Source organism: Chamaea fasciata, unplaced genomic scaffold, assembly GCF_029207755.1.
Source record: "Chamaea fasciata isolate MVZ Bird 193981 ecotype frontalis unplaced genomic scaffold, bChaFas1.0.hap1 SCAF_5, whole genome shotgun sequence".
Classification (NCBI taxonomy): Eukaryota; Metazoa; Chordata; class Aves; order Passeriformes; family Sylviidae; genus Chamaea; species Chamaea fasciata.
The window spans coordinates 27,298,426-27,324,137 of record NW_027094090.1 but is presented as its reverse complement, the minus strand read 5'-3'; the positions used below and the strand labels follow the sequence as shown (position 1 = coordinate 27,324,137).

Here is a 25,712-nt window from a genome sequence, read left to right as displayed (position 1 = left end):
GACAGGAAAAAAAAAAAGCTAGTTTTGTTCATAAGGATGCTAAGATTAAAATCTTCCATTTTATTTAGAATAAAGCTTCAAAACAGAAGGCAGGGTGAGGTCCCTCCAGAAAAAGGATTGTTTACTTTTCAGAGTGGGAATAGATGCATTTTCAACAACATCCTCCTGTCAACTGACTGTTATCACAATTTTTTGCCTGTTAACTGAATCTCTCTTTATTTACCCTCTTCATCTCAGTTTTTCTTCTCTGCATGGGGTGGGATGAGAGATAAAGATCTGATTTCCTCTGGTGACTGCTTCTGTAGCAGATTAGTGAGGCATGATGCCAGGATATGTTACATCATTATTTTTACCCTGTTTATCCTTGGATAACTGTTTTCAAATGGGATGCAACACAAAGGACAAAAAGGTATGAAATTAAATTTTACAAAGAGTAATTGTCTTCCTTATCATGACTGTACTGGTCTTGGAGTTTCCAAATCACTCAGTTGAAAGTAGAAATTGGTGTGAGCTAAAACACATACATACACAAAGAGATAACGGAGCAGATTAACCTATACAGCAATGAAATCTAGGTCAGGCTTAATAACCTTCGAATTGCAGCTGACACAATGAATATTAAGCCAGTCAACCATGAGAGATGTATTCATGAAGCCAAAGCAATCTAGGTTTTAGAAGAAAATCTATTATAAAATACTGATGTTTATGTGAGTTTTTTTTCCCCTGTACAAATGTAATTGTACCATTTCTAGAAAACACATCATGGATAATTAACAGTGGATCTCTAGCAGCAATATTTTTAAATACTAAAATAATCCATCAAGAGAGCTAGGTACTATTTTCTGCACAGATTGTTACCAAAAGAAGAAAGGGGGAAGGAAAGGAAGGTAATTGCTTTTGTTCTAAAGAGGAACTAAGAGAAGATTTCTAGTAAATTGAGAAAGTTAATTTTTTTTCTGAAAATCTTATTGAGTAAAATTTCCTGCAGAAAACAGTAATCAAAAAAGAAAAAAAAAGTTTTGCTTAACCATTTTCTGAATTCAACACATCATCATCATCATGGTGATTTTATCCTAGGAAAATGAGATTTTCTGGGGAATATATATGTATGCATGTATGTGTGAATGTGTAAAAACCCACAAAACAATAAAGTAAAATGAAGCACTAAGCACACTGAACTTGTTGTGGGAGGAAAACTGTATTTATAATGGTTTGCACGGTTCAGTCATAACCATCTTATGAAATTTGTTGAAAAAGGACATAAAAAGATAACAACTCATCTTTTCTGTACTGGTGCCTTGTGTAACACAATAAATATTCAACTAATGTAATACCTGATAAAAAGTTAGCATTTTTCTGGACAGCAATTAAAGCCAGATGTCTGAGCATTTTGTGGGGGTACCATCCACCCAACACATCCCACCACAGGATTTCTATTTCTTATTTCATAATCCTGTGGACAGTGCCAATTCCTTGTACCCATTAACTTTTACCAAGACTTCATAGAATTGTTCATTTTTGCAGGATACCATGGCTCGTCCACAAATATTTCTTTGCATATGAGGACGGGCAACCTGCTGCAGCTGGCACTGTTTGGGCAGGAAAGATGGACTAGATGATTTCTAGAGGTCACTTCTTAACTCAATCATAATTGTGATTCTGTGATTGTCCAGCTCTATAAGATCATGAAGGGGCTCAGAAAAGATTTATTAAAAATAAATCAATATTTGAAAAAGCTTTTGAAAAAAAAATGCCCTAATCTCTACTTTTCCTAAGAACTAGATAGAAGACATGCTAGTGTTCTTACCATATTCCCTCGTTCCTTCCCCTAGGAATTTTAGAAAAAGGAAATTACATTAAACAAAAAAAAACTGAAAAGGAACAAAAACTCAACTGTTTAAAATGGATTAAAATCTCATTAAGCAGCAACCAGGACTGATGTTTTCAGTCAGTATGATTTATGAACTTTGTTTGCTTTGTGCTCTTCATCAACAAACAAAAGAGCTGCTCTGGAACTAGTCTCTGGGGGCAAAATTGTAAACAGAATGAGCATTCTATTAAAACTCCACAGCTGTATTAAACAAAACCATCTAAAATATTAGTAAATTTAGAATCTTTTTTGAAATACTAGGATGTACCTTATTTTTACTGGAGGGTGTGTGGTCTGCCCAATGTTATCTTCACTAGTTTTTGGTATTTCCCCAGATTGGTAAATGGGAAAGCAAAGAGATTTCACAAATAAAGGTTGCATTTTAAAGAAAGGAATCTGCACCAGAAGTCTACTCTTTCAGCACCATCTGTGAATTGATAAAGGTAATGATAGTTCTTTAAACATTCTTATGCAATTCATATAGAAGGTGTTCCTATGTAATTATAGAACTTTAAAATCCAAATATTTTCCTCAGCCTCTCTCCTAAATATAATGCTAAAAAAACCCCTTCCGTGATAAATGAGTACCTGTCTGTCACCCTGATTCTTTAGCCTTCTGATGACTTTTTGCATATTTCTAGTGGAGTCTCTCACGAATGTAACATAAACAAGTAGATTGTTTTCATACCAGTCTGTGAGGGACTGGTGAACTGACCACTAGGGTCAGAAAAGTGTTCCTCTCGCCTACCAATCCTTGACCAAACTCCAAATCCTATTTAAATCTCAAATGATAATAAACTTTCTCTGCTCACCTCTGAACCTGAGTGAGTGTAGTTCTTTCATGTCCCCACCGGCAACACCTGTCTTCATTTTAAAACAACGAAAATACCACTTACTGTACAAGCAATCAATACTGTGTATTTTGATAAAAATAATTCCCACACGTGCATATGTATGCAGTATCATAAATGGGTTACTTTAACTGAATATTACAAGTATCTCCTTCTAGTGTGAATATAAGCAAGTTGCATTTTCTTTTGAAAGACTCTTCAAATAAATGGCTATGAAAAGGGATATTTATTATTTAGAATCCAGTTTATCTGGCTACTAATATACAAAAAATTCTGCTAAAAAATCCCTGAATCTACCTTTAATTATGGTCTGACAACTCTGACATTCTTTACCAGAAATATGGTCCTCGTGTCTTAGAAGTCAACAATCAAATTAACACCAAAAAAAAAAAAGGTCTAAGAAACTGGTGGCATGATTCATAAACATATGCTGGTGACATGATTCATCTCATTTTACCTTTTGCAATTAGGTTGGATATACGACATTTCTCAGACATAACTGTCTATGCTCTTTCTTAAAAAACCTCTAAGTTTTCTTAATATGGGAATGTCAAAATTTTTTGTATAAACAGATACATTGAAAGATCAGGTGGGGATGGAACCAGATTTAAACAGCTAACCAAAAGACTGATTACAAGGTAACTACTAGATAGCTGCTAGACATTATAGAAGCAAACTCAGTTTGAATTCTTGTTACTTTATAGTAACAAATTTGGGGTTTTTTTTAACAATAAACAGGTATTTTGCACAGCATTTGATGGACAGCTTATCTGTGAAGTTGAAAAATGAACCTTAAATTAATACAAAGAATTTATATTTTGCTTATGTAAACATCAAGATTATATGTCTAATTAGGCAACCATGCTTTTAAATTATAACAGGTGATACCTAAAAGCAAGAGAATTAGCTGTGTAGTTAAACAACAGCCTAGAGAGAACTGGATGAGCCAGAGGCACTGGCATCTATTTAAATATGCTATGCCATTTTCAACATAATTAATTACCTAATTGAAAACCCAAACTTAGTCAATGCATTTGTATATGTAATTAATTAGTTTGTTTAAAAGCACTTCATTTGTAGTACTTTATTCTTCATTTCCTTCCTTTGTCACATTACCACAGCATAGATTTGATTTTCAAAAACAAAAAGAGACAAATACATAAAATTAAGAAGGCATTAAATAAAAGAAAGCACTATAGGGCAATACACCACTAGCACTATCTAGAATTCAGAGACATGCTCCTTATTTTTGGTCTGAAGCTATTTTAACCATTTCAATATACATCTTCAACATATCTACATCCTAACGGCTATGAGTTAGAAGACTCTTTAACCTATTTATATTAACAGAATATCAATTACCCAGGTCAGATTCACATTTTAAACCCCATGCAAACAGGAAATTGTGACCAAATAAAGCCTTTATTTATGGGTGTCTTTCATTTGTGCCATACTGATTAGGAATTAATATGACAGCTTTTTATCATTGTGTCCCAAGAGGTATAGAAGTTGCACGGGACTCAGATCAGGGTATATATATAGGCATAAAATGAAAGAACGAGACAATATTTTTTGTAAAGTCACAAATATTAAAAATATTTATAATAAACCATTTATCATAAACATTTAAGTGAAGGATTTACAGAGCTTTGCAAAGAAACTAGATGGTGTTTACAAAGCTCTTCCTCAGGCTGAGTGAGAAGAGGTAGGAGTCAAGTTCTATGTAATTCAACACAATATATGAAATGATAAACAGTGGAAAACAAACAAAAAACTGACTGTCAAGAAGGACAATTTACAAGATGATTTATGGATGGACCCAAAAATCCAGAGGGTTACATAACAGTAAATCTATCAGCAAGAAGAGTCCCTAAGTCCCCTAACATTCACCAGATCAGAGAAGTCAGTTACAATATTCAAGACTAAATATACTCGGCCTTTTGCATTTACTTCTGAAGAGAAACAGGAATCCACACACATTTTAAAACTATGAAATATTTTCTAAGATGAGAAGATGGGTGTAATTGGAGCCTGACACTAGGACTGACACAATCATACAGTGGATATTAGCACAGTTTTCCAAGTGAGCTGAAACACAAGCACAGGCAGCATGACACACACTGAGAAAAGAATCAGCAAGACCAGCCTGTGTGTAGAGAAAATAAGAGTCCTGGAATAGACAAACAGGACTTGATTGCAGATCTATAAGAAGCAGTCAGGGTGGCAGAACAAGATTTAACTTTGGACAGTTGGAAGCAGATTTGGTGACAGCACACTATATAGTCAAACCCCTGAACACACATTCAAGAAAATAATTTATGCAAAGTATAGGGTCCCAACATAAAGCTGATTCAGTAATGCAGAAAAACCAAATAAACAATTGAAAAATCTTGGATTTAACACCAGAAATAAGCTTTGAATGCAAGTAAAAATATAAGCTGTAGGTAACAGATAAAGGAATTATTAAAAATTCAAAAGACTAAGTACAAGAGGATGAAGTATAAAAATTCATTAAAGAGCACAAAGGACAGAGAAATAAAATTGATAAAATCTATTGCATCTGTGATAAAAGAATGGAGACAAAGTTCTAGAAAAAGAGTGAGGCATAATAGGAGAGAGAAGGAAGGAACCAGGAATTACCTTTATCCAATGGAAATCACTGTATTTGCATAAAAATTTATGAGTAGAGAAAAGATTCGTGAATATCTATAGAATTTTGGAAATGTTTATGTTATATTTGGTGAAAGATTTAATGATGGCAAAATCTTGAAACACAGTTGTCTTCCAATGTCTCTTTTTAAAAGAGTGGTGTGAAAAACGAGAGGGTAGAGTGCTAGAAGTTACTAGCAGCACAAAAGATGCTACTACATAAAGAGACAGGATGCAAAAGCATACTTAACCAGACCTTCTATTCAATGCACAATGTGCCCTTTCCCAATAACACTATTACTTATTACAATAATTTTCATCCAAAAGGAATTAGACCTCCTCCAATAACATCCAGGACTAAGCAAGAGGAAGGGCAGTGCCAAAAGAAACAACTGGCACACAAAATTTCTGGGGAAACAGGGAAAGTAAGAGAGAAGCATGTTCAGAAAATATCCAAATAGCTTAATTTTTTCCCTTCTCTTCTCTGTCCTCCCTGGAGAAGTGCTTTTCATATATGAATGTAAAACTACCAAAAGTCTTCTAAATAGCTGTGCTCCTCTCTCCTCCCAGGTAGTAAGATAAAACTTAATGTCTGCAACAGACTTTTATTTCATTCTGTCTCATAATTCTGACTGCAGTAGTTGTATCTTTGCAGTGAGACTGGACTCCTTTAGAACTCTTTAAAATGGCAGTGATGGCAGCAGAGAACCCTGCTCTTCTAGCCACAGGTACCACTAGGTAACTGGGAACACGATATAAATATGCATTTTTATATATATATTTATATATATGTTTATAAAATCATATATATAAAAGCACATCTAATAATATTGCATATTATATATTTTATATTTACACTCTGAATATATATGTCTGTGTGGCTGTGTACATATATATTATTTTATACAACAAAATCTCCATATGTTTTGAGGACAAAACAAATAGGGGAAACTGGAGTTTAATTTTGCAACACACTTCCCAAGGTTAGATCTAGACCCTCTTCAATTGGCTCTCCCTGCATTGCCAGCTTCAATCACTGAAAATGGATGAAAATTTCTTTTAAATCATGCCATTTTGAAAAGCTGTGATTGTGGAAGGAAATTACCTTATACATTCTGTTTCCATTTTATTGCCTTACTATGGGAGTCTATAACGGATTCAGCTCTGTTTCCCCTGTGGTGCACAGTATTTTAAGTCCTTGGCTTTTAAGTACCCCTTTAGTCTATTAAACTTAAGACACTCAGCCTACCAATAAAATCTAGGGCTTAGGGATATTTCCCGGCTTTCCAGATCATCCCTGGTTCTATCTTTGTACAAGGGCTCACAAGTACATCCTATTTTCTTCTTCCCTGCTTCCCTCGGAAAGGAAAAACAAGTATAGGGCTAGAAAGGAGACACAGCATGAGCTACACAGAAGCAAAGACAATGGGTACATTATGGTAATTAAATGCTAGGTAGATTATTGCTTTTCTAACTCTATTCATATTATTTTCAGAGCTATGATGTTTCTAATGCAGTCATGGGTTTCCTTCTAGTGAAAAAAATTTAGGTCAAGTAATCTTGAAAATACTGCCACAAGCAATGTATTCACCTTTGCTTTCTCACCTCAAAATGACAGGATGGGACCAATCCCTTGACACTGAGTATCCACTGAGAAATCCCTCCCCACATATCTCATTTATAACATCTCTTAGCAAATATCTCACACTTTGAAGTTCACATTATAAATGTGATGACAAGAATGATGCTTCTTTTCAAGTAAAAAGCACGTGACAAACTACCTTATCACCTCCATCAGGCTGTCTATACTGATGCATCAGTACAGGAAAGACAGGCTCTAGTATGAATTTTAATTTATTTATTTGTTTTAAGAGAAGCCTAATTCTTTGATATTTTTTTAATGTGAGTTCCATGTACAAAAAGTTTCCTGTATTATGTGCTATGAATTGAGGAAAAAAATTATATTCCTACTTTTTGTATTGTCAGATACTATTTTATTTTGATGTGCTTTGAATACCAACACATAGGTATTACATTGAATTTAGCACCTCCAATTCTAAGAGGATTACTGATAACAGCTATGCATTGCAAGGGAAAGCAAGTTCTACTTTATCCTGATATACTGCAATATATTTATCATCCAACTGACAAGAAGTCCTGTAGTTTGCAAATCAAATCTACCGGAGCAAAACCTTGCATCTGTATATTTCTTTAAGACAATAGCTCTAAATGAATTGAAACAAACAAAAATTAGCTACTTAACATAGACTTTTCCTGGGCTAGAAATTCTAGAACTCTCTGTTTTAATTTAGTTTTGTGAAGTTGCACTATAATAAAGCAGACAAGTCATGTAAAAACTTGAATATTATACCAGGAAAAAAATCTCTGATGCATTTGCAGATTTGCAATTCTTACAGATTTTATATTTTCAAAATTAATGCTCCACATTTTTTTTAAAACAATGGCAACATAAAACAGAAGGATTAGAGTTAGACTTGGATTTATTACGCTTACTTACCGCCATATTAACTGTATATTATACAATCATGTATCCAGTAACATATCAAAATCCTGAAACTACTGTTTTGTAATATCTATTTGAATCAAAGTGTGCTTCCAAGATTCAAGAGAAAATTTGCTATTGCTTCTGCTACAGGCATTGCCCAAAAATTGTAACACAGTGGTTGTGGAGATGTTCCACACTGTGACAGACCTCCAGAGTCTCTTCCAGAGATGTACAAAAAAAAATTACATCTGCTCCTATCATTTTTAGTGAGTTGTGGAAATGTGTCAGGTTTACAGTTCCTCATACTGTCATCGTTGTTGAGCTTTTCCATTTTCACAAGGACAAAATGACAAGCACTGTTCCTGGAGGCAGAGATGAATCTGTGATTGCAATGGGACACAGAAAACAACCACACAGTTTTTTCACTTAGACTGTAGTGACTGCATGTAGTAAAGATGGAATTAATTGTTTCTTTGCTGAAATGAAGAGAAACTATCTCTTGGAAAACTAGACAGCTTATTTGCTTTCATAACTTTGTAGGTCAGAGTACTTGTTATAAACCAATTCTGAGCAGGTGATCAGAAACCCACTGAAAGTTTTTAAATAAATAAATAAATAAATAAATAACCACATTATGTTTTCATTAAAAATCACCCTGACTGTTAACTACTAAACAAGCTTGGAGAAAATGACAAAACGCAAAGTTATTAATTTTCTATCACCCAGTGTTCTCAGAAATTCTCATTAGCTTTAATGCTCATTAAATACTGCAACTTAAAAATACTTTCCTGCTATATACATTTGGCTTTCTGTAATTTTTGTTGATGGCTTGCTGCCTTCTTTTTGACAGCCTGAATGTCTGTGTGGCAGCACAGCCAGACCTAGTTTCATGATAAAGCAGTTTGTAACTGGATTTTGTGTGTCTGAAATCATCTGGTTTTAAATTTACCCCGGGACTTGATTTGCTGTAGCAAATAATGTGATACTAATGGGATTTTGATATTATGCTGATGTGAATATGGCTTCGAGACTTATGTAGTCAAGATCAACAGAAACTTTTAAAACAACATTAAAAGTACCTAATGGTGATTTGGTCAGAAATTGAGACTCATTTTATTTTAAACATCCCAAGACAGGTATAATCAGAACATGGCTGAGATGGAGTGGTGACACATCTGCATGAAACTGGAACTCCATTCTTTTGTAAACAAGATTTCTTTTGTGAAGCTCTAATTTGAATCACAGGTTTTTATTTGGAATTTGAGATTCACCCTGTAATGCATCTTCCACTGGGGACTACAAACTCCATTGAGTAATAAGATCTTTATCCCTAACTTAATTACAATATCTGAAAAGCTGACAGGGAATAAACATGACTAACGATTCTGATTTTCTCCCAACTGCTCACCTATCCAGCAATCTCTCTGCACAGAACTTTGCAGGGTGATCAGAATTGATGATGTTTACATTTCTGACATTAGAAATAACTATTGTAGCAAATCACACTTGTATCTCTGCAGTACTTTAAAACTGAAGTAAAAGTTAAAAATAAAATAACTATGTTCAGTTTAATCTGAATTTTAGGGGAAATTTCTGGTAAATTTCTCATTTTCTGAATAAGTGAAATATTTAATTTTATCTGCAGATCTACAGGGATGCAACTCTTGTTTTCAGAGATGTCCTGTTCAAGGCATTTGTTTAGCAAGCAAAGCCTAACAAGAGGGAAAGCAATTTCATTTGTTTTCAAATTTGCATTTATTGCCAGCCACTGGCACTGTCAGGGTGTTTCAGGTTCTTGAGAACACTAGCTTAGCAATCTTTCCTTGCTATAAGAGACATGAGTTTTATTCCCCCAATCTGCTTCTATTTATTCTAAGCAGAATTTGTCTCCAGTGAGTAAGGATATTTTGAGTTTCTCGTAATTAAAGACAGCATGTTTAAGCAGATATTATACGTTTAAATTCTATTTAGACTGAAAGTTTCAGTTGCCTGTGAAATGGCAACAAAGAAACAAGTTCGAAAAGCTGAATCATGATTCATTTCAATCTGTTTTTCAGTTCTCTTTTCAGAAGACCTATCATATACCTTTTAATTCCTAACAAATTTGGAAGCCTTTTTGTCATTCAAGTATACATCACATATACATATTCATAAAATATATTTATATGAGTAGACATATGTATATATGTTTACTCTATATTCAAGTTGAAAATTTAAGTACATGATATGAAATATTTAGAAGGGCTTGCTTATAAATTTAGGAATAAAATTTATACTGTATTAAAAAGATAAATTACAGTTGGCTGTCACAGTAATACAACAAAGTCGAAATTTCTTCTCCAGAACAAAGCAGCTGTCCCAGTTCTCACATGCTCAATAATGACTACAGGACAATCACACTGGAAGCCTGTCCCACACCTTAACATCAGGGATACTCTTCTATTATTGATCATCCTTCAAATATCAACCAGTGTGTACACTTGGGAGACAAAGAATGGGTCAAAGTCGAATAGTTTTCATTCATTGCTGTAAAAGGTATCTACTTACCCCACAAAGGGGCCCACCACCCCTAAGCTAACTTTGTGTACATGTAAGAAAATTCAAAGAACAATTTTCATACAGTATATGAGTCAAAGATTTAAGCCCAAAAGGTTGCTGAGTGTTTGCCAAAACTTCAGCATGATATTTTTAATTGCTTTTCATGAACCATCTAATTTGTTATGAAGAGTGACTTGTATGCCTACACATAAATGACTGGTGCTATTTTAGGTAGTCTGCTGAGACATCCTCATGACAAGGGCAGCTGTAACACAGTGTTCAAGAGAATTGTGCCTTTCTGAAACTGTAGCTTATAAAACCAGACAGGATAAGTAGGACATCTAAAATGGCACTGGACAGGTATGTTTAAAGCTACTGAATCCCACCCATTAAGCCTGTGAAACTCAGAATTTTCCTTTGGAAATTAACGGTTGTACCAAAAAGACTTTTTAAATTCATCACTCAATGTTCAACAGTTAATTATAGAAGATCTATGATGCAACAATTTCAAATATGAATTGCATGATCTTTCAGCACTGAATATACAATATTGAAAGTGCTCATAGCAGAAAAGACACCTGAAGAGGTAATCACTAAGAGACAAAGGAAAAAAACACCCTTCATCAACATATGCTAATCTCTTGCCCTTCTTCTGGCAGCAAGTCAGCATTCCACAGTGAAGTACAGCAGAACAAAATTCAACAGTTCAATGGTGAAACTTGCCATAAAAATCTTAAGCTCTTGTAAAAGACAACTCTGGGTAGATGTCCAACATGGCATGTTCAAAATTATTTTACATGCCTGTTTATCATGTGATTGTGTAAAGAGATCTGCAAAGATTTCTAATGTTTCTAAATTCTGTTATGTACATCAAAGAATACAAAGGACCACAACTTAATTACCTCTGCAAAGAGTTTTACAGACTGACTTTAGCACTGGTTCAGGGGGAGATACACGAGCATGAAGTTGAGGACAGGGCAGGCATAACAGAAACATAATTTCCTACACATTCCCTAAAAATTAACAGAAAAGGAGGGGGCTTATAGGATGAGTTACACTCCACTGCACTGCATTAGCTGGTTAACTGTTGATGCAGGTATTTCTACAGTAAATGCTTAGTTCTACCCAGGCGGAATTTTTAAGTCTCTACATTAAATAACAAGTCTCAAATTATCTACAAAATGGTCTGACTTTTCTTGTTCTTCAGAATCATTAAAAAATCACATTGTCCACAGAGAAGTGAAAGGTGAGGATGTGGTCCTGTACTTTAAAGTTTGTAACACTAGGGGCTTTCCCTTTACAGATCTGTAACATGTCATTTGCAGACTTCACTGCTTTTGACTTTGCTGTCTTGCACTGACACACCCCAAGGCTGCTGTGGCAATACTTTTACCTCTCACTCCCAAATGCTCTTGTCCTCATGGCATTAAGTTATTGAACTGCAAGACTTTGATAGGTCTCTGAATCGGGGTTTCTCACAGGAATGGATTATGACTGATTTTTAAATCATCCTTTCTCCTCCCACCCTTCTTTCACCCTTTACTTTCTAGCTTGAGGTTTATAACGTTATGGTCAGGAATATGTAGAGCTAAGTAGACAACATTACTAGACAAAATAAATTCCAGACATATACTATGGACCCGATATTTTCTGAGCCTGAGAATTGCTAGCTCTTCCCAAGGAAAACTTTTCAACAGTTTTATTTTTCCCAAACAACCTTGTGTAAACAATATTCCTTTCCCATGACAACAGGTGTTGTTTGCTACTTCTGTTACTTAGCCAACAGGAGAGGTGTCAGCCCCATGGACCAATGGCATGTCTTCCTAGCACAGCATGTTATAAAAGGGCTGAATGACTTGCAAATAAAGCCATCTGATTTCTACTGCCTTCTAACTGGAGTCAAGCATCTGTATTCCGTGTCCTATTGTGACAAACATACATGCACAGAACTTCACAAACAGTGAAATGGGTGCAACATTTGTACCTGACCAGTTGCCGCAGTCAGAAATTTCAGCACTAGTATGTAAAAGAAGCCAGCTGGGACACCAAGCTGATCCTGCTTTAACCAAATAATCATGGTGGGAAGTATTCAAGGGAATATCTGTGGTGCTAGAGAAAATGATGAGAAAGAGGATCTTGCCGGGTGATATTCCAATTTCTTCCTTTCTAGTCGGCTGTGGGTATAACTTTTGTCTTTTCTTACTGTCACGTGCTCTTTATAAAAATATTTTAAAATTTTATTTTCAACAAAAGTTTGAGTTTTCTTCATTAAGACTGTACATACCCTCACTTGGGAGCTCCCAGGAAAGCCTGCCAGCTCAGCAGACAGAGATTACCCAGAAACACAGAGAATACTCCAGATTTTAAGAAACTGTCTACCAAACACAGTAGACATATATGTAGCATTCCTGATATTTCTGTTATTTTTGCCCATGTTTGGGTACTGTCAAGCATGAATAATGGTAAAAGGGATAAGGATGCTACTAATTAAAATGGTGAAACAGGTAGTCTATATGGCCCAGAAAGAAGGAAAGTAATAATGAAAAATTCAATATTAACTATACCTCAAATATTCTCTAGCAAAAAAAAAAAAAAAAAAGGAGAAAGAATATTTAGAGTATTTGAATTGACTGAGAGAAATATTTTGGTTAAAAAGTCCTCAGGCATTTGTCACTGCTTCAAAAAACTAACCCAAATTTTCATATTCTATGTAGTAGTGATCTCAAAAGAACATATATAAAGCTGATCTAACTGCACCTGTTCCAACATCAATATTTCCCATCAGAAGAAGACAAAATTTAGGACCTCTCTGCAATCTACCAGGAAACTAAATCTTACTTTAAAGAAATACAGTAACTCAGTCAAAGAATTAACATCATAACAGGTTTATTACGCCTCTCAACTAAGTCAAAGTGTTCAATGTGTTTCTATTTGTCTAAACTATTTGTTTAAAAATACAAAAAAACACTGCAGCCAAACATCAGCAAGTGCTTTTGACTTAACTATTTGACAATATAAAAACACAGAGTTGAATACTTTTTTTCATATGGAAGGAAACGTAGCAGTCCACTAACTCCTTTAATTGCCTGCCATACATATAACAAATTGAGGCCTCTTCTATCCCATGTGACAGAGATCTTGATAGAGACCAGAAAGAACTCCATATTCACCTCTGCCTCCTCAGCAAAGAAACTAGAATTAGTATCAGTTGAAAAAAACTTACAGGGATGAAAACTATTCTGGTGCTTAAAGATTCTTTATGCCACTTTTGACGTTTCTGTAAATTCAGCTCAAAGAGTTAATTGTGCTGAAATAAACATTAGCATAATGCCTAAGGATACAATTTTTTACCTGGCCATGGAGTATTGGCAGCATAGACAATGAAGCTAAACTGTAGAATAATTCATTAGGAAATACGCAGTAGCTGTGGCAAGATTTACTACAAATATACTTGAAGTGTTTTTAAAAATTAATATTATGCTGCTGTGCTTGGCTTAATTAGCTCTCTTCTTCATTTACAAAGCATATCTGTCTGGTTTATGAACTCAGTCTCTATTCCCCATTCTTGAAAACCTGTTTAATTAAAGTTTTAACTACTGCATAAGTTTAGAAACAGTACAATAACTTTTATAACTACAAGCCTAAATCCTTGTCTTAAATATGATCATACCTACATACATCAGAAATATGACAGGACATGCTCCATAGTACTCCTGAGTATACATACAATACTGGTTCTTCTCATTATATGTCCCCTCTACTTCCATTATGCTGCACCTGGGCAATTTTGGGAGTTTTGCACAAGCAGCTGGATTGTGATTAATTTAGCCAATCAACAAGTCAGTTCTCCTAAATCCATTAAAACTCACTTTTTTTTTTTTTTTGGCATATAACTGTTTCTAGCCTGTTCAGTGATTTCCTCATCCATTATTCTATTTTATCTCTTGTATAGGTCCACCGCTTATTAGACTCCAACTTCTACTAGCAGGTGACTCTACTTTGGTTTTCAACTACAGCAAATCCTATCACAGTCATTTGCAGCATTCACCACTTCCTCCCATTGATGCTATTATAAATGATTAAATGTTAGTTTAATTTTGCTATACGTACAAAATTGAAACACAGTCACTAGACTTGCTAGCTGGGATCTATTTGAAGTTCTAGAAATTCGTGACATACACTTGAGCATACCTTTTTTTGGCTGCATATTAAGAACCTTGTGGCATAATGGTCAGCGAACAGAAATTATTTGTGCAATCACTGCCTACAGATTATAGTAAAGCAAAAAATATTTCTTGTCTCCCTGTGCACGGATGCTGGAGACTCTATTTAATGACTTGTCACCCATTATACCCAAAATACACTACAGTTTCATCACACAATTTACTCCACAGAAGCAGAATGTCAACAATAGTCAGTTCTACAATAATTTAAAAAGATAATAGTCATTTTCCCTCCTGTTCTCATTTGAATCTCATAACCACTGGGGTGATCAATTTCAAAACCTTATTAGTTATGCTGTTGTGAACTATTCAGGACATTGGATCGGTTTGCAGTACAAAACTACAGAGGCAGTCTTTTTAAATTAACAATTTACAATTAATATTTCTGCCAGCATATATTTGTAAATTTTCCATAATAAAAAACACTATGTCAAAATTTTCAAATTAAAACATGGCAAATTATTTCGTATGGCTGACAAACAATGCAGTAAAATAGGCAGGAGCACCAAAAAACTGTCAGGCTATAAATCACATTAAGAAATGAAGAAAACAAATGGGAACGTTCACACTATTTTTCTAAGTTAAAAAAAAAAATAGCTAAAGCATCAGCAGTTCATTCTGTGTAGAACTGTGTATTCATTACTCAGTGGAAAAACATGAAATGCATAAAATCAACTTTGAAGAGATTTTATTTTTGTATTCTTTACATATAGTCTAATCTCAAAAAAATGTTTTCTTTACATATGCTCTTATCCTTAAAAAATGTTTTAACCAGATTTTCATTTAGCCTAAATTGGCCTGTTTCTCTTAACATTGACAGAGCTGAGAGTCTTCATACCAGCTGAGGCTCCAGTCCTATGAGAGTCTGTTCAGATGATCCCAAACGGCAGCGTCGGTGCATTTTAAGAAGTTACTGTGCTTCAGCTGGAGTTGGTAAGCAGACATGTGGTCCCTGTCAGCTCATTGCAATGACAAGTACATGGCGTTCACTTAAGCTGCTTTCAGCAGTACCGAAAAGGAGCCCAGGTGAAAGCATTGGAAATATGAGCATTTAGGAAGAACACTGGAGGCAAGATTTGCTTTTTAATATATATATAGCATCAAAAGTGATGTAGCTGCTGTTGTTTTCTTCAACATGTGTGGAGATGGAAATTATTTCTATCATTAGACTGAAGTAGTACCATGCATATGATCAGCTTAAAACAATCACATGAGCGAGCAGTACCTTCAGTTCTGGGGGATGGAAGACAGGAGAGAAGAGTGGCTTGTGTGTGTGTGTGTAGAAGTGGAAGGGGATCGAGAAAAGCAGTACCTTTTAAAAATCATCACCTCAGTCATTTGCAGTTACCTGACCATTACTCAATTTGAAATGAAGAGAAAGTCTGCTTAAATCTTTCTTCAAAGGAGACAAAGAAATTCAGATGGACGCCCCACACACACATATACACACACACCAAAAAAGTCATCATTTGGGACTCTAAAGCCAGAATAATGATGCTGACAATAAAACAACCTCATACTGAGACTATCTTACAAGATGGTCTTCTACTCATTATGTTATGTGGATGCAACTCATTCACAGTGTCACTGGCTGAGTTCAGCACACAAAATATATTCAAGTAAGACAGAAAGAGGGCTTTTGCACTGCTTTAAAATTAAATAGCCAGTAAGATTTATTTACATTATTCAGAGCAGAGTATTTTGTTTCAGCATGTTTTTCCTCAAATTGCAAACATAGGAATATGTCTGGTCCTAATACTGCTTGAGTTAATAAAAATTGTAGTTTCAATTTACAGCAGGAAAGTGTATGAATTTCCAGGTTTTGAACCTGTTTGCCTTCCAGTACACCTAGAAAAATCTGTGCTGACAAATACATGAACTTATTGTTCATTTTCTGAGATGAGGAGGCCAGGGAGCCTCAGTTAATATCTGTTCCACAAGCTTCTCATATAAGCATAAGCCTACAACAACATCTTTCATCCTGACTTTCTCATCTATAAAATGGGTTTAATACTCTTTCCTTCCTCCTACCCTCATCTTTGTTCTTGTCACAGTGAGCTTTTAATGCAATACACGTAGATGAGCGCCAGAGTTGAAATGAAGCTCAGCTAATATCCAGAAACTGCTTAACCAGACATCTAAACACTGAGAAGATTCAGTTCTAAACTGTTCAGAAAAAAAAGAGCATTTTTACTAAACAAACTCTTTATTCTGATGTTTAAATATGGATTTCATGGCCAAATTTCAGGTGACCAATAACATTTGTATCCATACATTGCAAAAAGAAAGTAATTTTTGAAAATTTAAATACATGAAGGCATTTTATTAACTATTGATTTTTAAAGTGTTAATGCATTTTAGTCTCTTGCTGCTCACTTTTTAAAAATCTTCATAAAGACAACCTATTGAGTTTCCCATTGGCTTGATTATACTTGTATGCATGTCTTTTCTAGACATCTGATGTCTTGGCAGCAAATCAACTTTGACTGAAAAAGAAATCAAATGTGTTTCTTTAAAGAAAAATATGTATGAAAGATGTGCTGTTTCAACGAGACGACTACACTGCATTTTTTAAGCTTCTAAAAGAGAAAACATTCATCTAAATGTAAGTAACACATTTGAAAATTAGTATTTGCTATCACAGAATCATAGGATCGTTCAGGTTGCAGGGCTCATCAGGAGGTCATCAGTCCAAACCCCTGCCAAAACCACGGTGAGCTACAAGGTCCATTAGTGAGGACTTTATTCAGTCAGGCCTTGCGCAGCTCCAAGGATGGAGGCCACAGCTCCTGTGGCAATAGCCCCATTGCCTGACCATCCTCAAAGAGAAAGGTTTTTTAATCCAGTCTGAACTTCTATGGCCAGTGCACCACTAGGCCTAGCTCCACCATCTTGCCAACCTACCCACGGGTACTGAGGTTTTTCTGTTAGGTGACCTCAAAGCCTTCTCTTCTCCAAGCTGAACAAGTCCCATTGGGCCAACATCTCCTGGCAGGACAACTGCTGCACTCCATGCTGAGTTTGAGGGCATGGGGCCCTCTGTTGTAATTGTTATGTATTAATTTTTTCTCTCTGCCCCAAAATGCACACTGAAATCCATGTGTGGCCTATGACACAACAGTACTTTTCTTTTCCTAAAATACTTGTGTATATCACAGCCCTGGCCATAATGTCAAATTTCAGAAATCCGGCTTTTTGAACCTTTACTACTGGGCCTAAAAATCAACTGAACCTTAGAAATTCATAATAGATACAGAAAATCTTCATCATGCATTTCTCAATTTGTTTTTCTGGGTTAAAGATGCTGCACCAATAGACATTCCCATCATTTGCATTTACAGAAATGGAGTCCAGTCATGCAAGGACTCTGCATATGGAAATGGAATAAAAATCAATGCAAACTCTATTTAGGAGACTTGCAAGAATAAAATCAATGATAAAGAGTCATAACTGAACCTAAAAGAAAACTTCCATCGGCTAAAAAAAATCCCATCAGTACCTAACAGTAAGCACTGCCAAATAAATTGCATAAATATATAAACTGGTGAGATACATATTCTGTGCACATGGACACAAAACAAGTATATTTCAGAGGATGAAGAGTCTTCATCTAAGGTAATCGGACCGGTACTATGTCTTTTAGATACATAAAGAACTAAGAACAATATGAAGAAGACAGTCAAAATAAAAGATATTGGAAAATTTGTAATCTATGAGGATGATGTTGTGTCTCTGTAAAGTACAACCTGTTCTCATTTCTGGAGATCTACCACTCCTCTCAATGTGGATCTGACCACTCACAGATTTATATTTACAACCCAAGATAGACATAGAGGACTTTGACGAAGAAGAGAATAGAACACAGCCATAAACATACCCTGTGTGTCATGATCTACTGTGATTCCTAGATTGTAATGTATTTTACTGATAATCCATTTTCCTAATCTAATTATCAGCCATTGCAAGCAGCACCTTACCACATAAGCAGTACCTCAGAATAGTTACCAGGGGTCTATGTGCTGCAGGCAGTGAGGAAAGAGGGAACAAACAGAGTCTTATTACAGCACTAGTGAACATAAAATTGCTTCTGTATGATTAAATGGCAAAGGTTTGTATGTAATTCCTGCCAGGTGATTGCCCTGAAGATGTTATGGACAGAGACACTCTTGAGCTCCAACACTGGCAAAGCCTGAGTTTTTCTGAAGGTTGCTCTGCTTTCTAGAGGCAGGCAGAGATTTTTTTGCTATAATCTAACACAAGGTGTTATCCAGCAGTATGGTCTCTGTGTGAATGTTGGAATGTTGGAATGGAATCTCAGATGTTTTGTTGGAAAATCATGCATGGACCTCAATAAAAAGCATGGCAGCCATAATATCTGACAAAATTAAGTTGATTCAGTGAAACAAAAAGAAACCCAAAACAATAAAAATCCCTTCTTGATATTTTCATACTAAAGGGATTCTGGATGCCACCAACACCAGCTCTCTGAGAATAAAAAAAAGCAACCAAACATGTGCATGGAGTAATGACAGTTTGATGCTGAAAGAGTTCTCCAATAAGTAGACAGACTGACCAGATTTTGATTCTAATCTAAGGAAGTATGGGATCTTTAGACTGCAAGAAATATAACAGCCTGCATGAACTTGAAAGCATGAGTTCATAAAGTTAATAACAGTGATTTCTGCATTTGATAGCTACTGATGGATGGGCTTTATTTCTATAAATTCTCTACCCTTTTTCAAATCCCATTACACCCCTTTCCTTCCTAACTTTTTGTGACAATAGTTTTTACAACTTAATGTAGAAACCTTGCAATAAAAGATGAAGAGTTATTGTTGAAAAGTTGGTTTAGACCTACAGCTTAATAAGGTAATGATCTATGTTTGCATTGTCATGCTATGAGAAACAAGAAGTATTTCCTTTTTCAGAACTTCAGAGCAATTTTGCAAGATGCAACATGTAAACACACTCAGTATTTTCCTGAAGCATTCAGTTCAGAACACGAACTTCTGAAGAGCCTAACAACATGGACATAACCTTTTTTAAAAAAAATACTCTTCCTAGAGGTTCACTAATCATTCTTATCTCAGATATGGTATTAAGAAGCAAAAAAAAAAAAAATAGATTAAAAAAACCACAACTGGCACGCGAAGCTTCTGCAGACCTGTGGAACTGTGACAGGTGGAAAATGAATCAGTTCAGCAAGGTACTGAATAGACTTAATTTCAAATTTTACTAGCTTAATACCAATTTTGGTTTCCTTTGCACAGACAGTCATTTATTTTTGTTACTGAAAACATACCATAACTCATCTGTGAAAGATTACTATAGATTTTTGAATTACCAGTAATGCATTTAAGATAAATGAGTTTTAATAAGTTTAATTTCAAGTAATTCCAAGTGTTTTGTAATACCAACATTAATTTTTAACAAATTAGATTATATTGACTTTTAAAATAAGGCCTCCTTTGGAAGACTTATCATTTAAACAGTCTTCAGGAACCGATTTTCTACTTAAAGTTAATTCTCTTCTGAATCCATGGAAAACAAAACAAATCCTTGTCTATGGGAGCTACACTTTGCAATATAGTCTGTCTAAAAGCTGCCCTGTAGACTCATTTGCAAGGACTAACTGGGGATTTTTTTGTGCATTCTTTGAATTTTTTTGAAGAAGAAGTTGTATCAGTTTATCTAAATTAAATTAATTGTTACAGGTTTGTGGCATGTACTATATGCTTGTGGTAATTTACAAGACACTACCAAACTCACTTCACCTGTACTAGGAACTAGACTGGTAACAGGAATAGAAAACTGTAATGACAGCATTTTTATTTCAGTGTGTTTCTAGAATTTTGCAATGCCTCTATTCATATTTCAAAAGGTGAGGTATTATGTAGTATAATGTCTGACTACCTGAAAAATAAAAAATGAAAGGTGATAAAGGACCTACTGTAGATTTTTCACCTACACACCTTTTCAAAAACTTTAAGTCAGCCATTGTTACTTTCAAAATGTCACAATTTTCATTTCATTAAATACTTTTAGAATTTAAGATCTGAAAAACAGGATTTTTCTGACATGGAGTGAACTCCTGAACTCAAGAAAAAAGAAAAAGGACCTTTCCTATGGCACTAATGGCTCTGCCTATTTGATCTTTCATCACTTTCAGTAATTAAAAAACAGTAAAATGCTAACTAACCTTAAATGATGACAGGAGAAAACACAGCTTTCTAGTGTTATCCTTAATCGTGCCCCAAATGGATCAAATAAAGATAATTTAGCAAAGGACAACTACAGAATCACAGATCATACTGCAAATCACTCTTCTTATCTCAACCCATGGCAATACTCTTTGTCTAATTTAATTGTAGTTGGAAACAAAATGTTACACAGCCACTTGCTCACTCCAACCCTCCCTGCCAGGGGCAGGGAGGAGAATTGGAAATAAAAGGTAAACTTCATGAGTTGAGAAAGAACAGTTTAATAATGGAAAGGAAATAAAATATAATGCTAATAACAACAACAACAGAATTGAATACAATAATATTCACTACTATTATATTTGTTATTGCTGTTGTTATTATTATTGAAAGGAGAAAGAGAGGAATAAAACTCAAGAACAGCAAGTGATGCACAATAAAATTGTTCACCACCCATCCCCAAGCAGTGATCAGTGCCCCTAGCCAGCTCCTTGCAGTTTACACAGTGAGTATGACGTTCTGTGGTATGGACTATCCCTTTGGCCAGTTTGGGTCAGCTGTCCTGGCCATGCTCCTTCCTGGATTGTTGTGCACCTTCTCACTGGCAAAGCATGGGAAACTGGAAAACTGAAGCATGACTTTATTATCAACATCATTCCCATTCTAAAGCCAAAAGCTACAGAAAGCAAATTAACTTTATCCCAGCCAAAACCAAGACACACATACAACAAAAAGCCCTGGGACAATTGTCACATCTTCAAAAAAAAAAAAAAAAAAAAAAAAAAAAAAAAAAAAAAAAAAAGGAACATCTGAATTACCGAGATTTCTATCAGCACTTCTATCAATAAAGTAATCTAACCATGTTTAGCACAGACAAATGAGGATCATTGTACAGTCTTCTGTGTCCATGAATAATTCACTCACCTGCAGGTTCATCAGTACTCAAAACACACTTGAGCCACACACATTTGGCCAGAAATACCCTCAAATGTTAATGAAAAGTTCAAGTCTTAAGGAGTTTGAATGTGCAGCATAGTTAATTTCCTAAAGCTAGAATTCATATCATTAAATGTCTTCTTTAATCAAAATCTATATTCAGTTTCAAAAATTAAGGCAAATATGTTAATAATACAGAACAATGTAAAGTAACCCTTGAAGTTACCTTATAGTGTAATCTATTTCTGCTACTGCCATAGAAATGAATGAGGAATATTGAAACATTAATTACATTCTTATCACTTAAATGAATTACAGCACTAATATCAATAGGAGCAAGAAATAAGTACCTTCTTAAGGACACAGGTCAATAAAAGACAGTACACACACTACTCCTCTGTCTTTAGCTCATGAAAGTGATAGCTAGTTTTAGCTTAGATGTAGTTTTTGGACATCAAATTATCTTCTTTGTGCCTGTTATTTTAGACATTTTGCTTCAACAGAGAGGCATCAATTTATTTTGGTTTCTCAAATTGAGATAATTTAGGATTTTTCAATAAAACAGAAGTTGTATTGACTGCAAGAGAAAAAAGATGCATAGACATATTCCACAGTGTGCATGCTTTTAACTAGGGCCCACTGAGATCAAATTCAAATCCTTGGTTTGAATTGCAGCTGTCAAGTACTTCTTAAGCAGTCCCTACACCAGAGCAAGAATCATTATCTAAATGAATTGAGTCACAGTCTGCCATATTAGTTGAGATGTCCCAGGGTCAATCACATCTTAGTATGGGAAACCAGGGATTTACCCTCCCACCTCTATGCCTATTTGATTCTGTACCTGGGAAAAAGAAACCTTTTCAGACAAGCATTTTCTTCCAAATAATACTGTTCTCATAAAAAACTTTTTATTTACATCTAGTGGTAACTTATTTCCACCCAGCCCCAGTAGGAAGCTCCATCTGTCAGAGTAAAGCAAGTCTTGACGTACTCTAGAGTCCACTCTTGCTACAATGGGTTTTTTCTTTTCTGGTAGAATAATTTACTCAAAAGCAGTTGCACCATATTCCCTACAGATGTCTACACACTGCAGTGAAGGCAGTAATCTATGAGGGTTCTTTGTCTCAAAAATCAAATCAAATCAAATCAAATAAAACATATATAATATAATATAATATAATATAATATAATATAATATAATATAATATAATATAATATAATTAATATAATATCAAACATGAGATCCTGAAACAAACAAACAAACAAAAACCACCTAAAAAACCACCTACTTTTACTTGTTCACCCCAGTGCTAAAACAGCAGCTGGAGTTTCTAAATGAAAAAGCACAGCCCTATAATCTCATTGAAAACTGCTGTACAATTCCCTGTCTTGATTTGTGGCAGAGATATTCTCAGAAACAAGCATTATTTGTACCCATGTACATTTCACGAGACTGTGTGTAGTTTTGTGCAGCATTTCTCCTCTCATTAAAAAAGAGACAGGTACAATGCTGACATCCTTGTTAATAATAGACAGAAAATGCTAGAAAGTACTCGTTGTCTAGGATACAGATTTAAAATATACTAAAAAGCTGCATTAATCCTATAAAGACTTGGAGACTGAGGTTTAAAATACTTACTTGATTATGTCTCCTTCAAGAGCAATCACTCGTTTAATGATCTTCTGTTCAGGATTTCTAGGAGACCTGAGACAGGGAATAAGGTTAAACAATCAGTAACATTCCCACTGTTTTAAGACAATGAAAGAAATAGACATTATGAAAGTCACTAGAAGATTCCATGTTCTCCTTGAGCTGCCATCAGTCACTATGTTCCACAGTGAAGCTACTGCAATCCTTGTCATTGCAAACCATCATTGAAAAGCAGTTGATGATCTGCTTACAAACAGCACAATAATCAACATATCATGAAAAAACCCACTCCGCAACATTAAAAGTAAATGAGGAGGGTACCTTTGCAAATAGACTAATGTACTAAAACCTTAATTCCCCATCATTTGTAGGGAAAAATGTGTTAAACATTTATGTCATTCAATCAGTTTTGGAGAAAAAAAATCTTCCTATGTGATATTAATATCTATCACTATATTAGGTAAGCCTTGCTTAGGGAATTGTGAAAGTTTAAAAATAAAAGTTGCAAAATTTTCTGAAAGTTGCAGCTTCTGAATGCATTTTTTTCACTTATTTTCCCATAGAATCTTTCATTGAATGGATTCTGATCCTACATTACATAATAATATGAGAAAGCAAAGATGAATATGCATATTCAGCCTGAATATTCCAACTTCCTCAATGCATATTATTAGACTATTAAAAGTAATTCTACTGCAGTTTTTACAGGTTAATGTAGATATATATTTTCCACAAATTTCCTTTATACTTTACCTCTTTTCTTTTACTCTTCAGTTATAATTACCTAACTATGCAAACTTAGAAGAATATCTTCATGTTTTTACAAAACAATTCTTTTTATTTGCTGCTTGTACATAGAAAAGTCAGGGAAGGAACAAACTGCTTTTATTTTCTGTTGATGTTTGGGTTCTCCTTATTAAGGCTTCAAGTACAGTCTGCTAGACACACCACTCTCAGAGGTGTATATTACAGTTTTCATGGCTAAAACCATCTTTGAGCTCATCTCTGGTCAAATGGTAACACACTAAGATTACACTTCTTTAAAAAGCAAAGCTGAGCTAAGTCTGGATGAAAAGCTTGCCCACACTGCTGCATGACTAAAGGCGTTTGAGGTTCACTTCCAGATCCAATAGTTAAAAAGAAAAATGGGTTCAGACTTGAGTGGGTTTTTCTTATACTATGCCAAAAAATTCCAAATATTTTAAAATCAGTTTGAAGTTTTAATATTTTTCTTGTATGTGCACGTCAATATATTTGAAAAAAAATTTTCTTTCAAAGTAATGAAAGAAAATTCAAGAAGCTTAATTTTGAATTTCAAAATATCAAATAACTTCCCTTTACAGTTTACCACGCCTGGAAACCTTATTTTCAACAATAGGAACACTGAACATGAATAAAGACCATATTTTTATTCCCTAGTCATCACTTACATTTTCAAATCATTACTTAATTTACATCCATATTTTATTTAGCAATAATTTTACCTGAATAGTTGTATATTACAGTTCAGACTTGCATTTCATGTTCCTTCTTAAGGTAGGAACACACAGTTTCATAATATTTTCTATGTCAGTCTTGGGAGGAATTAATCAAGTTTTAGATGCTTGTATGATTTAAATAGATGGGATATCCACAGAACTTTCTGATGCTGCTCCTTGCAAGCAACACTTACTTCATTGAGCACTCATTTGAGCATTGACCATGTCTTATTCTCAACCAAAGCACAGTCTATGATAAGACAACACACCTTTATTACAAGCTGTTATAAATTTAAAAAAATTTTAAGTTACTTTACTGCTAATTGATTAATTTTTAAATCAATTTAAGCTGAGGCTGTAATATTTTCGTGTAAAATTTAAGCAGTGGAAATGATAATACATAATGTATGTGATGAAATGTGCATTTCTTAAAGACTGAATTAAAACAGATTTTATGTTTGCTTTTTCAAAATTCTTTTCTGGTTTAGTACCTAATTTTCAAAGTAAGGTTCTCAGCAACTTCCCAGCAAGCATTTTCACTTGATTAGAATATATATATATATTGTAATGCAATTACTGACCAATCCCTTAATTTTCTTTCCTTGTGCAAAAATTTCTACTGACCTTGGAAAAACATGTCTCTAAATTTGAGATATGAGTAGTTGTTCTAAGAGTAGTTACTTTTTTGCTAGCAATGAGATATATATATAAAATTTTATATATATATAGCAATGATATATATAAATCAAACACATAATTTATCAGAATAACTTCAAGGAATTCCTCACAGATATTATTATGTAAGAGTAAT

At 34.6% G+C, this 25,712-nt stretch overlaps 1 protein-coding gene across 2 annotated transcripts in view; it reads right to left on the bottom strand.

The window, feature by feature from the left end:
- The window catches only part of IMMP2L (inner mitochondrial membrane peptidase subunit 2), a 410,658-nt gene that overhangs the window by 116,015 nt on the left and 268,931 nt on the right, over positions 1-25,712 (bottom strand). For both annotated transcript variants that reach the window (XM_066183075.1, XM_066183074.1), the window contains exon 4: positions 23,412-23,477. In XM_066183075.1, the coding sequence (XP_066039172.1) occupies positions 23,412-23,477 (66 nt within the window). The remainder of the gene's footprint in view (positions 1-23,411; positions 23,478-25,712) is intronic.